The 14,155-nt window shown below is 42.6% G+C and overlaps 1 protein-coding gene across 2 annotated transcripts in view; it reads left to right on the top strand.

Moving 5' to 3' along the window:
- Nucleotides 1-14,155, top strand: part of MMRN2 (multimerin 2) — a 51,117-nt gene that overhangs the window by 32,311 nt on the left and 4,651 nt on the right. Inside the window, exons 3-6 of one of the 2 annotated variants that reach the window (XM_024209879.2) lie at nt 3,053-3,159; nt 5,322-5,393; nt 8,345-8,509; nt 10,449-12,386. In XM_024209879.2, the coding sequence (XP_024065647.2) occupies nt 3,053-3,159; nt 5,322-5,393; nt 8,345-8,509; nt 10,449-12,386 (2,282 nt within the window). The remainder of the gene's footprint in view (nt 1-3,052; nt 3,160-5,321; nt 5,394-8,344; nt 8,510-10,448; nt 12,387-14,155) is intronic. The other variant, XM_024209887.2, reaches the window with a different exon arrangement.

The following is a 14,155-nucleotide window of genomic DNA, read 5'->3' as shown; positions in this document are numbered from 1 at the left end:
GAGTTTTGAGGGGTTTGAAAGAGGGCAATGGGGTTGCTTTGCCAGTGTTTACGGGGAGTGCCTCCCAAGCATGAGGGGCTGGCACAGGAGAAAGCATGAAGGTGTCTGTTTGAAAACTGAAAAAGTGGGTAGTGGGGGCTGGCATCATAGGCCAATTGGCGGTGAGCATCAACAGTTCATAGGTAGGGTGGGGTTTGACTGTGAAGGGCCTTGAAAGTGAAAAAAGCAGTTTATGTTTGATGTGATAGAAAAGGGGGAAGCCAGTGGAGGAATCAAAGAGAAGGGTGACATGGTCAATGTGATGGGTTAGGAAAATGTGTTACAGTAAAATAAAACAAGCAGCCCAAACATCCTGCTTTTTTATATATCTCATAAAATTAGAGAACCCAAGGAATATTTGTTTAATTTTCCCATTATCTGCTTCTTTATTGGCTTTAGTAAAACCAATGGAGGCAGCTAAACCTTTTTTTTTTACATATTCAGGGTGAGATTTTCAAAAGTTCGTAAGTGACTTAGCGTATGTATTCACTGCAAAAGAAAGTGTGTTCTTAACTTGAGGTTGCCAACGTGTGTTAAAGTAACAGTGAAGACTTGGCAACTCAGCATCTACTCAGGCTAGCAGCTCAAATTCAACGGCAGGCTCCTCTATAGGCTTTCACACAAGCTGTTAACTGAAATTAAAAGCCAAGTTGCCTTGTGTTCACTGCTATTTCAACCTGTTAGCTAACACAGGTTAAGAATGTACTTTGTTTTGCAGAGAAGACATACCCGTAGAAGCACAAGTCCCATTCAAACCCAACTGAGACTTGTACTCCTAAATCATATGTGCTTGTGTGTAATCTAAACTTAGCTTAGGCATCTTTAACTGAGGGAAGAGTCCTTAACTGTGATCAGGGCTGGCTCTGGCTTTTTTGCCGCCCCAAGCAAACTGCGGAGGGCGGGGGGAGCAGCGAAGCAAAAACAAAACAAAACACAAACACCTGCAGGGCGGCTGGAGCGGCAAGGCACACACACACACACACACACACACACACACACACACACACACACACAAACACCTGCGGGGCAGCCGGAGTGGCAAAGCAGAAAAACAAAAAAACAAAAAAAACAACAACCCTGCAGGGCGGCCGGAGCCAGGGTGCAGGGGGACTCCCTCTGCTGCAGACATGCAGCGGAGTCCGCGCCCGGTCTAGCGGGGGGGAGAGAGAGAAGGGGGCGGCCAGGACTTCAGCGGGGCGCGCACCACGCGGCCCCTCCTGCCGCGCCGCCTGCCGGGAGAGCTCTGCGCCGCTCCGGTCGGCTGGGAGGGAAGGACGCGGGCTGCCCTGCCGAGTTTGCTGCAGGGCACTCCCCTCCTCCGCGTCGCTGCCCCCTACAGGGCAGCTGGAGCGGCAAACCAAAAAGAAAAAGAAAAAAAAAAAAGGGCAGCCGGAATGCCGCCCCTTGGAATCTGCTGCCCAGAGCCGGCCCTGACTGTGATATCTTTACTAAGGGAGTCACTAACTGAACTGATCTGTGCTTAAACACATTAAAAGAAAGGCTGAAGTCAGAGATCATTAAGACCCTGATCCTTAATGGCAGACTCTTACACATGCGTATTTCTATGCAATGTGTCTCCATTAACTTCAATGGGACTACTCACACTGCATAAAATTAAGCACAGTGTAAGTGTCTGCAGGTTTAGCACCTAAGATTGCATTGGGTACTATTCCCGGAGAAGATGATGTCTGTGCAAGGAACAGTGGCAAGAGCTTGAGGTACCAATACTGGTACATTTGATAGTGGTTGGGAAACACTGGCTGAAAGAGAGACTTTCTGGTTAAAAATAATAAAAAATATTACATTTAATGTATAACACATTCTTACCCGTTATTAATTTATTAAAAATATATTTTTTAAAATCTTATTTGTAACCTATTCATGCTTTAATTTGTCCATTGCGCTGAACAATGAAATTAGACTGTCCAATTTGGTTTTTGTTTATAGCCTGTTTCAAGTCAGTTTTAAATGTCTCTGGTACTAGCAGTATGCTGCAAACTGCAGTAGAATGTCTGTTTAAAAATAAACTAGTTTCCACTATAATTTGTTTTCAAAAGTCACAAAAGATATTCCAGTTGGCTTTTGGATTTTGAGTGAAATTTGGACCTGAACGTATAACCCATCTGTGGTGTTTGTGATAGATACACCAATAACAAAACTGCAATTGTATGTCCCTTTATGGCCACCATACAGTAACAGGAGACCACAACACTTCTGGAATTTAATCTAACTCCAACACTTGTGGAAGCAATTACAGTAGAACTGCAGAGTTACAAACACCAGAGTTACAAACTGACCAGTAAACCACACACCTCATTTGTAACCGGAAGTACACAATCAGGCAGTAGCAGGGACCAAAAAAAAAAAAAAAGGGGGGGGGGGCAAATACTGTATAGTACTGTGTTGAACATAAATTACTAAAAAAAAAATTCAGGGAAAGCAGCATTGTTCTTCTGCATAGTAAAGTTTCAAAGCTGTATTAAGTTAATGTTCAGCTGTAAACTTTTGAAAGAACAGCCATAATGTTTTGGCAGAGTTACGAACATTTTGAGAGTTACGAACAACCTTCATTCCTGAGGTGTTCCTAACTCTGAGGTTCTATTGTACAGAGTGGAACAAGTTGTTGGAGCTCTGCTAATTAAAGAATGGTAACCTCCACCTCTGAGTGTGACTGGTTTTATATTTGTAAGACACTATGGAAACTAACATTCAGTTGCTAACACTGGACTCCTTTATAACTATCACAATGATACTTCTTTTCTGCAAGAGGCATGTAGCGAGGGGTCTACTAAAAAAAGTATGAAAATCAAATCACAGTGTACTGAGCTGGAAAAGAGCGCTTTCACTACATGGACAATCAGAATGCTCTGCTGAGCAGCATAGATGCATGTTATTTGATTTCTTAATTTTTTGTACTAGCCATCCAGTACAGTATTAGGACCAGATTCTCAGCTGGTGGAGATTTATACCAATTGAGGATCAGGTCCTTAGTCTCATGTTTTTCATTTTCCAGGTATAGGGCAACTTTGAAGCCAGTGTATCGTGTGAAGCAGAAGGTTTTAAACTCTTTGCACTGGAAATGCTGCCCTGGTTATATTGGCGAGAACTGTGAACAACGTGGTAAGGAAAGTTAGAAAGTGAATGTGAGAATTAAGACTAGACACCAATCATGGTAGTTTGGGAGGGGCAGGGAGAACTTCTCTTTTTTAAATAATTAGGAACAAGAGATCTAAGCTGAGCAACAGGACTTAATTTTCTGCATTAGAACTTCTCTTAAGGCTTTCATTCCATTTTAGATGTCTGTATTTTTTTTAAAAAGACTGTTACTCATCTGTTCTTGTGTCTAAGGGTATGTTTACACTACCCGCCGGATTGGCGGGCAGCGATCAATCCAGGAGGGATCGATTTATCGCGTCTAGTCTAGATGCGATATATCAACCACCGAGTGCTCTCCCGTGGACTCTACTCCAGCGCCGCGAGAGGCGCAGGCAGAGTCGACAGGGGAGTGGTAGCAGTCGACTCACCGCGGTGAAGACACCACGGTAAGTCGATCTAAGTACGTCGACGTCAGCTACGTTATTCATGTAGCTGAAATTACGTAGCTTAGATCGACCCTCCCCCTCCCCCCCCGCCAGTGTAGACCAGGGCTATGATGTGAGGCCACCAACATGGCTCATCTTCTCGGGACTTCTATTCCCCGAATCTGCTGCTAGTTTGACATTATTAGTAGCTGTAATGGCTGCAAACAGTCATGTAGAAGCCTGCTGTCATGCTCAACACACACAATGAAAGGTCTGTTTGCCACATTGCTGTGGGCTCAACTGAGGTAGAAGTCTACCCTGCCAGGACTAAATTCCAAGTGAAGGGTGGTGACTAGGACAGTTTACAGCAGCAGATCAGTTACTACAGAGAACATGATGTATTCAATTCCAAACAAGGTTAGTGGATCCTATACTCGCTGCCCTCCACAGAATAGGGGAAACTGGCAGCTGCCTGGTTGACACACTAATGCATGGTGGGTTAGGTAATATTACCTCACCCACCTTGTCTCTCTAATATCCTGGGACCAACATGGCTACAACACTTCATACAAAAATGCTTATTGATCATGCTCAGAAGAGGAGCAAGAAACCCAAACTACAACATTAGTATTAGACAATTTCTCTTTGTAATTAAGGAGGCCACAGTGAGAACAAGTCAAGGAAGGTGAATCCTTATCTCACTCGTCCATGTATTCTGTAATTTAAAAGAGTTTTTCTCTTTTTCCCTTTGTGGAGTTGGCTTATTTTTTTATTTATTTATATATTTTTTTGGAGGGCAGATCTAGCCCTCTGTAAAGCACTGCATATTTTGAAACATATTCTTTCATTTATGCTGTTAGAAGAAATACCATCAAATGTAGTGCATTTTGTTTGGTAAATGAGCGTTACAGAGAAGAGATTAAACGCCGGTACCCTCCCTTTAATTTCCTATTTGCACAACAATATTTTGGCTGATGGCAACGATGTGCAGGGATTTTTAGTTAACTGTAGAGTCATTAAAAGGAATTTTCAGAGATTTTCGTGGAAGCCACAAAAATACTAGTAATTTGTAGGCATTTAAAAATTTTAAATATACATAGAACACACAGATGTTCCCTCCCAAACTGTTAAAATGTATAAGGCAAGTCCAATTTTCAACCTAAGCTTTTAAACTAAATGTTAACAGTGTACAGTCCTTCCTAGCTCATTTCTTAAAGGTCGATAAATCAGCATGAATAGAAGATCCACTGAGGCTTTATTATTATTTAAGCAATGCTATAAGATTGTGGCACTGTAAAATAGGTAACTGTTCCAGTCCAGGAAAAGGTTCACTGCCCTGAGGAACTTGTAATCCAAAGGTCTGACCTTGGAGTCCTTACTCATATGGGTGTGGTAGGACTGGTCTTAAATGTACAAGCAATTAAAAAGCAATACAGACTGATGTGTGATATTGCAATGATGAGTGCAGTAACTGGGCAAGTGGGTAGACAGAATGGTTTAGTATCTGGAATGCTTCATGGTAGAGGTGGAATTTAATTAACACAGAAAACAAGGGGCAGGTCCTTAACATGTAAATTGACATAGCTTCATTGCCTTTAACAGTGCTGTCATAATTTATACCAGCTGAAGATCAGCCTCTATATGTATAAAATGAAAAGAGATCCCTTCTGTTTTGAGTAGTTGACTTGTGTGAAACAATTCACAGGAGAGGGGAAAGCAGGCTGTGCCATTAATATGCAATTTATCATATCTCAATTGCAGATCCCAATTTTGTTCCAGTGCCTGCTAATCATACAGAAGGACTGGAAGATGGAGAAGAGTTCTCAAGCAAAAGTATGTTCTTGAACTTAACTCACTGCTTCACTGCATCTCTTTAACCTCATAAAAACAGATGTATACAATGAGAGGAAGGACTTTTCAGCTGCTGTATACATGCTCTATGTGGACAATAGCTGTCTATATAGTGAATTTGATTGCTTTGGGAAGGCCTTTCCCCTTCAGTTGGTGAGAAGTCTTTAAGTGTATATATCTTGTTTGTGTTAACCCTGTATAACATTTCTACAAATGATCATGGAAGAAGAGATCATTTGTTCAGTACAGTAACTCCTTGCTTAACGTTGTAGTTATGTTCCTGAAAAATGCTACTTTAAGCGAAACGATGTTAAGCGAATCCAATTTCCGCATAAGAATTAATGTAAATGGGGGGGTTAGGTTCCAGGGAAATTTTTTTCACCAGACAAAAGACACACACACACACACAATATATATATATATATATATATATATATACACATATACACACACACAGTATAAGTTTTAAACCATTTAATTTAATACTGTACACAGCAATGATGATTGTGAAGCTTGGTTGAGGTGGTGGAGTCAGAGGGTGGAATATTTCCCAGGGAATGCCTTACTGCTAAATGATGAACTAGCACTCGGCTGAGCCCTCAAGGGTTAACACATTGTTGTTAATGTAGTCTCACACTTTACAAGGCTGCACGAATGGAGGGAGGGGAGACAGCATGGCAGAGAGAAACAGAGACACACATCGTGTGTGAGTGAGAGACGCGCATAGCCCCTTTAAGTATGCTGACCCCACTCTAAGTACACTGCCCTTTTAGGTAGATCAGCAAGTTGAGACAGCAGCTGCTGCCAGCACGCTCCCACCATCCTGAGCACTGTCGTGTCCCCCCCTGCTCTATGGAGATGGGGTAAGTGGGGGGCAGGCGCAGGGGGGAGGGGGACACCCTCACATTAGCACCCTTCTCCCCCCACTCCCCGCACAGCAAGCAGGAGGCTCCCGGGAGCAGCTCCAAGGCAGAGGGCAGGAGAAGCACATGGCAGTGCGGGGAGGGACAGCTGAACTGCCGGCAATTGATAGCCTGCTGGGCGGCTGCTGCACAGGGAACTTAGGGGAGGGGGGAGCTGATGGGAGGCTGCCGATCCACCCTGGTTCCAAGCCCCCATCACTAGCTCCAACGGGCTGGTCTTTCCGCAAGCAGTGGATAAAGCAGGTGGTTGCCAAATGACGTTATAAGGGAGCATTGCACAACTTTACACAAGCATGTTCCCTAACTGATCAGCAACATAACAACAAAACAACGTTAACTGGGACGACTTTAAATGAGGAGTTACTGTATAAGATGCTCCCCGACCCTTCTGTGTAAGGGAATCCCTTTTTGTGAGCCTGTAAGTTTGACACAGGATCCTGCCAAGCTTGAGACAAAGTGCCCGAGATTTTCAAAATTGGGTGCCTCGTTAGACTCCTTTGCCAATAGGTAGGCACCTAAATAAGTATCCTGATTTTTTAAAATGTACTGAGCACCTGGCAGCTCCCATGGACTTTGATGCTGTACAAATACATACCTGTCCTGAAGTACTAACTGTCTTTTTGGTCTCTCGCTGCCCTAGACTGACTTGTAGTACAAGAATACCCAGGGAAATTAAAGTAACCACTCTATAACTTTATATCAAACGGGCTCTTAACAAGGTGAGAATACGAACTAATACAAAGTGTTAATTCTTTCACTGTTTTGGAGATTTCAACATGAAATTGCTCATCCTCCAAGGTGAATTCTACCATTGTCAAGAAGTGGAAACCTATCGCTCAGAATACTTATCAGAAAAACAACCCACTCAAAATGGTATTTTAGAGTCATTAATAAAATAGACCTGCCCAAGGCTCTGATGGCATTACTATGGACTTAGTGCGTTAGATCCATACCTCAGCACTCTGTCCTATCAGTCTGGCAAAATGTACTGGGTCCTTGTGCCTCTGGGAAATGGTGCAGTTTTTAAGTGCTATTAAATATCTCCTAACAGCTGGCTTTAGGGCAATGTTACAGCCTTGGCAGACACTGTCCTCTCTCAGACACTGAGCTCAGCTTGCATAAATAGCTGCTGCAAGGAGAGTTGAGAGTATAAAAGATTTTTCAATTCCTGTGAAGGAAACAGAGCTGGATTGGAAATAAATAAATAAATAAAACCTCCGCAACCACACCCTTGAATAGCCAGTAGCCTGATGGTTAGGGTTCTCAGCTGGGATGTGGAAGACCCAGGTTCAAATCCCTGGCCTAGTGGCTCTTCTGCTCTCTTACCCCCCCCGCCCACCTCCAGTTTTGACCAGAAATTCTATCTCGGACCTGAGAAACATTCCCGATGAAAAACTGTTCTGTCAAAAAATTCCTAACCAGCTCTACAAGCCAATGGTGTGTGATTGCATGGAGACCAGTTTTGCTTAGGGTACATCTGGCACTGCAGTTAGGGGGTGTGATTCCCAGCTGGGATAGACATACATACGTTAGCCCTGCCTGAACTAGTATGTTAAAATAGCAGCATGGCTGTAGCCGCATGGGCAACTAGACTGAGCTGCTGCCTGTGAAGCTGTGGCCACACTGTTATTTTAGTGTGCTAGCTTGACCACGTCCATCTGCCTGAGCTGGGAATCACACCTTCCAGTTGCAGTGTAGCTGTAACCTTAGCCAACTGACTTGAAAGCTCTCATTCTGCAAGAGATGCTCATGGTGTGGCGGAAGGCTGTCATTATAATACTCCCATTGAAATAACTGGGACTACACATTTAAGTGAGCTTATAATGTCATGTCCCCCAAAGCCTTTTGTTTATAGAGTCACTGGAAGACTCAAGGATGAATTAAATTTTTACTCAGTGAGTAAGGAATACAGGATTTGGTACAGAGCCTGCACCAGGTTGGGGTGCACCTTTCACACTGTTGATTGCTGGATATTGTGTGGCTGATCACTTTCTTTCATTTTGCAATTAGTGTCAACATCACTGCAGGCAGAAGAAATTATGAAAACCATTCAGAATCATAAGGCACTTCTGGAAGATCTTCAGAACGATATTCATCAGTCAGCCGGAGATTTACAGAAACTGCTTGAAAACAACATTACCACCATGACGTCAAAACTGAACCAGAGTAAATCTGGTGAGAGGATTGGCACAGACACATCAGTGTTCAAGCTGGCATTGTAGATTCATATATACCAGAACGAAAATCTAGAAACTAGAACCTATTCTGTAGGGTTTTACTTCAATTTTTAGGGTATATCTACACTGCGGAGATACGATTGCAGCATGTGGAAACCTACTTGTGTTAGCTTTGATTGAACTATCTCAAACTATAGCAGTGAAGCTTTGGTGGCACAGGCTAGATGCTTGAGTACAGACCCAATGTCGTGGGCAGGTTTGTCTGGGCTGCCACAGTTTCATTGCTATTGGTACTTGTGCTAGCTAGATCAAAGGTCACTAAGGCATAACTTAGAGTAATTTACATGCCACAATGGCTGAAAAATGGGTATCAGGAAAAGCAATTCAATGTGTAAGAGAAAGCAGGCTCCTTACATTTACTAGTTCATTTCTTTTCCCGTTGTGCCCTTCACCTTCCTCCCTTTACTGTGTAAATTTTTGCAGACATTGTGTACACATTATACTGAATTCCAGATTGGTGGAAGTTACATAAGAGTGAGTGTCTGAATTCTCCAAATCAGCCTGTACTCCATACATACCTTCACTGCTGAATTTGGCCTACTAGTGAGCCATGGGTTCTTAGAATCTGATTCCTTAATGAGAAAGGATCAGTGTTCGAGTCGGTTACCATCAAGTACAGAGAAGATATCACATACCGTTATAGGTGACTTTGCAGATGCTGCCCAGGCCCAATGTAATATTCCTTGTGTTTGTTATTAAAGTCATTTTAGTTTATGCTGTCCCTAAATTTTCAGATTTCAGTGTGTTGAATAATTTTGTATTTGACACAGTTACACGGTAGGTATCAGAGGGGAAGGCATTATGGGATTGTGGGATACATATATTAACTTGTGCGGGGTGTTGCTAAAATGGCCAGTTGAGAAATTATCCTCATAAATTCAGAATTAACATGCTTCTTAGATGAACAGGGGAATTTCACACTTCTCAGAGTTATTGTTTCAAAGTGGCTGTAGGCTCGGAAAGACAAGACTGTATTGATTTAGGCTCAGTTTAAATTGGAAGATTATTTTTCTGACCATAAGTAAGGCTATGTTTTAGTCACGGGTATTTTTAGTAAATGTCATGGACAGGTCATGGGCAGTAAACAAAAATTCATGGCCTGTGACCTGTCCATGACTTGTATTATATACCCCTAACTAAAACTAGGGTGCTCTGGGGCAGGGGGCGGCCCAGGGGTGCTGTGGGTGCTCTGGGGGGGAGGGTGGTCAGGGACCCCCACTGGTACTGGGGGGAGGGATTGGTAGGGCTAGCAGGCTCCCAACCCAGCTCCATGCGGTTCCCCGGAAGCGTTGACATGTCCCTCGGCTCCTAGGTGGAGGCACAGCCAGGGGGCTCCACGCACTACCCCCGCCCCAAGTGGGACATGTCGCCACTTCCAAGGAGCCCTCCTGATGTAAGCGCCACCCAGAGCCCTCGCCCCATCCCGCACCCCAACCTCTTGCCCCAGCCCTGAGCCCCCTCCCACACCCAAACTCCGGCTGCTGCTGGGGGAGCATGGTGGCCCGAGATTGCCCCTGCAGCGGTCAGTGCACCTGGCCCAGGGGCTGCCTGAGCTGCTCAGGCGGCCCCCAGCCACAGCAGAAGTCACGGAGGTCCCACAAAGTCCCAGAATCAAAGACCTCTGTGATTGACTCACAGCCTTAACCATAAGTATTAGAAGCTTAATTCTCTTTTAAAGGAAAGTTTAGATTTTTGGGGGGATATTGTGGCAGTCACCACAGAAAAATACTTAGCCAGTGACATGGAGGGACTTGTCCAAATCTAGTCCAAGCCTGGAAAGGTTTATTTTCCCAAAACATCATTTAAATTTTCCCTTTTAGTTTTATAGGAACATTTTTCTTAGATTTTGTGTTGTACAATTTAATTTTGTGTTACAGAACTGCCTGAAAGGCTCCTTCAGCAAATGCTGTTTCCTCATATGGAGAGTTTCCTGAAGGAACATTTTAACCCAATGTGGGCAAACTTCAATAAAAGCTTACAGAACCTCTCCAGCATGGTAAGAAACTTGTCCAAGGATGTGGAGGCCAACAAAAAAAGCATAGAGAAATTCCAAGAAAGCACCGTGCCCAAGAAGGAATTCCAGGAGCTAGGAACTAAGTTTGAATCGAAAGTTCAAGAAAATGGAATGAGAGTGGACCAGCTGAAAAGGGAAATAGGCAATCATCTACACATGCAGCAGACTACCATTCACTATAATCTCACCATGATCAAGGCAGATACTGATATGAAGCTCAAGAGGTATCATAAGATACAGCAGTCCCATTTATTAGCTTTGAACAGTAGCATGACAGACATAAAACAAGAGCAAGAAAACCTTGAAGATGAACTTGAGACTTTGAACAGAAACTTAACAGAACTCTCTTTATACTGTGGCAACAAAGATGAAGCTACCTGGCTATCCATCAGGCAACTCAATGAGACCCTGATAGGGCATGCAAAGCAGCTTAAAGAACTGTTCATGGAGTCAGATGCGGCCTTTGAGGATATTACTGTTTTAGATAAATGGGTTAAGGACTTAAAAGCCAAGTCAAAGCATGAATCAGAGGAGTTTAGAGTAGCCTTAATGGAGAAATCACTTATTATAGAAGAGAACAAAGAAGCTCTGGAAAGGCAGATATTGGAGCTCAACTATACCCTCTCAAATCTTCAAGAAAGCCACTGGGATCTCTTAAAGTACATGAGAGAGTGCAATTGTGAGAAAATATCTTCTGACATTGACATACTGGAAGATCATCAAAAGAATATCACCCGTTCCCTAGAGAATACCCAACTAAACTTAAAGGAAGTGCAACACCTAGAGATGTCTTCCAAGGATCTCTTGAGGAGTGAAATTGAAGAGCTGTCCACGGCTTTTAATTCTATCCACCAGTCTCTTGGTTATCAACAAGAGCAAAGCAGACAACTGATGGACAACATGTCTCATCTTAAATCACAGATTAAGATTTTGTCAGAAGATATTGGCTTCCTGAAGAAGAAAGATGAGGAAATTCACAGCCACATCAAGTATCTCAATAGCTCTTTCAATTCTCTTTTGGAAGATGCAATGCGGCATGAAACAGCACTAGAGGCCTTGTTGGGAACAGAAATTATGGAGGTACTGTCTGAAGAAAACCCTAACACCTTAATATCATCAGTAGTTCAACTGCAAGAAGCTCTCAGACACACCTCAGATAAACTCAAAGAGCAAAATGTGACTTTAGAATCCCTTACAAAGAGATTTAATTTCCTGGAGATTGGTCGTGAGAGTAACCATGATGCTCAGAATGTCCCTAAACATCCCGAACATAAAAAGCAAACAAAAAACACTCTGGAGGAAGTCAGGAGCCCACACAGCAATGTAGAACATATGGAGCCTAACCATGAGGCTTCCAGGGATGACATCGTGGATAATCCAGCATATAATGATATCATGACTCTAAAAAAAGAGATCAAACATCTAAGTATGGACATCAAGAGGCATCAATCATGGAGGGACGATAACAATAATTGCTGCAATCATACTGTAGTAAATCTAGTGGAACCACTCAGCATTTCAGTGGAGATTCTGAGGGCAGATTTAGTAACCACCAAACAGAGTTTTGAGGACCATCTACAGATTTTTCAAAAACTGTTTGGAAGTACTGAAGAATTAGTTGCCTCAAACATAAGTCTGGACATTACAAAGATTCAGTCAATGATGACCAAAAAGATGAGGAGGCAGCAAAAAGGTCATGAGAAGCAAAAAAGGAGAGACAAGAAACAGACTGATGAGAACAGAGAACACATGCAAACTATAAATGGAAGAAATAAAATAGAGGCTGAGCTTTTGGAAAAAGGTAGGTTCTCCCCGTCCCCGTGCTGTAGCTTGTTTCTGAGCCTCACAGCATGCTTCAGGTGTATGGTATATATAATGTGAGAGCTGGTCGGTGTCTCAGTGCAATCAAAGATTTGATATTGCACTTGGCTCCTTGACTGGTATAAAGCGGCGCAGCTCTATTGCGGTCAGTGGAGTTACAGATTTGCAACAGCTGAGTAACTGGCCCTTAACATTAAAAGCTCCATGTTTTGCTTGCAATTGCTGGTGATGACTTAAATGGTTTTTTGTTCTGAGTCAGGATGAGGCTGCTGGGTCTCCAAGCATTGGCGCAGTCTCCATCGTTATTTGAGTCTGAGAGGAACAAAAAGGGCCAAATCCTATTCATCTTGCTAACAGGAACAGGCACGTTAACTTAATTGGGTAACTTGAGTGAGCAAATTGGGAAAGCTTGGGTCCAAAGGAAGCATATTACTTGTCCACGTTAGAGATTCATACACAGGTTTCTACCTAGCACTTCTTCATGGATTACCAATTCCTCTTTACTACAGACCTGCTTCTTCATGATTGTTAACTATGTATCCCCACAGCCTGCTCATCTGGGGCACTGCAAGAACGCCACATACTAATCCTACCTGCCAGAGTTGTAGAGTGTTGCTTGTGTGATGATCCCAGCTCAAAATATGAAATTGCCTCGGTCACAGCACCAGCCAGACTTTCAGGCCAGCCCAGTTAAGAATGTTGTAAAAATGCAGTTAGATTGAATAAGCAAAGAGGTTACATGGATCAATAATTTCAGGTGAACTTAATGTTCACCAGCAGGACAGAACAGGAGACATAGCACTTTTCTTATTTGCAGAATAACTCACACTGGTGCTGTACCTCGGTGCAGTCAGCCTCATAATTTCCAAGGTTATTGATTTAATCACTTTCCCAATGAGAGCAAAATGCAGGTGACACTGTTTATTATACTCTTGTTTAAATAAAATACGTGCAGCTATCTGTGCAAGTACATAAATGCACATTTCTTTTTCAAATGCCAGGACTTCAGCAAATTGAATGCTGTGTTACATCCCAACTGCAAATTGGCATTAAGATCTAAATTAAAATAAAACTGATAGTCATTACAAATGATAGATAAGATAAAAGATATTAAATAAAATAAAAGATATTACCTCACCCACCTTGTCTCTCTAATATCCTGGGACTGACATGGCTACAACTACAGTGCATACAACAAATGATAGCTGTCTTTTATCTGCACTGTTCCATTTTTGACCCGTTACACTTCTGTTCTTACATTTTAGCTGCATTATTTACCTTGCTCCACACTCCTGCAATGTGTTTCTCAGAATAAGATATGTAACTGAGAACAGGTTTTGACATGCAGCAGGAAGAATCGTTTAATAGAAGCCTGTTTATTTTTCCACTGAGAACCTCAACTGACTCATCAAGTACGTTTTTTTTTTTTTTTTTTTAATGTCAAGAATGGGACCAACTCAATAAGGAATTAAAAGCCTGTTCTGTAACGTCATCTCACTGAAAAGATCTCTTGCTTTCCTGAGTAAGGACTTCAGACTTGCATACACGGGACACTCAGGAAAGTTAAGGTGAATCAACTAAAGTAAAGTGGCTTTAGTTTGCTATAACTTAATCTTTTGAGAGCATCCATACAGGGGTTTAATATGCTGTACTTTATGTGTTTCAACTTCATACCTTTAGTTGATTCACCAAAACTTCCCTGTTTCTTCCCATGTAGACAAGCTCTGAATGGGACCGAAGATTCTCATC

The sequence above is a fragment of the Terrapene carolina genome, unplaced genomic scaffold (genome assembly GCF_002925995.2).
Source record: "Terrapene carolina triunguis isolate 2854851 unplaced genomic scaffold, T_m_triunguis-2.0 Scaffold146, whole genome shotgun sequence".
Classification (NCBI taxonomy): Eukaryota; Metazoa; Chordata; order Testudines; family Emydidae; genus Terrapene; species Terrapene triunguis.
Note: the sequence above shows the minus strand (reverse complement) of the source record. Positions and strands in the feature narration are given on the sequence as shown.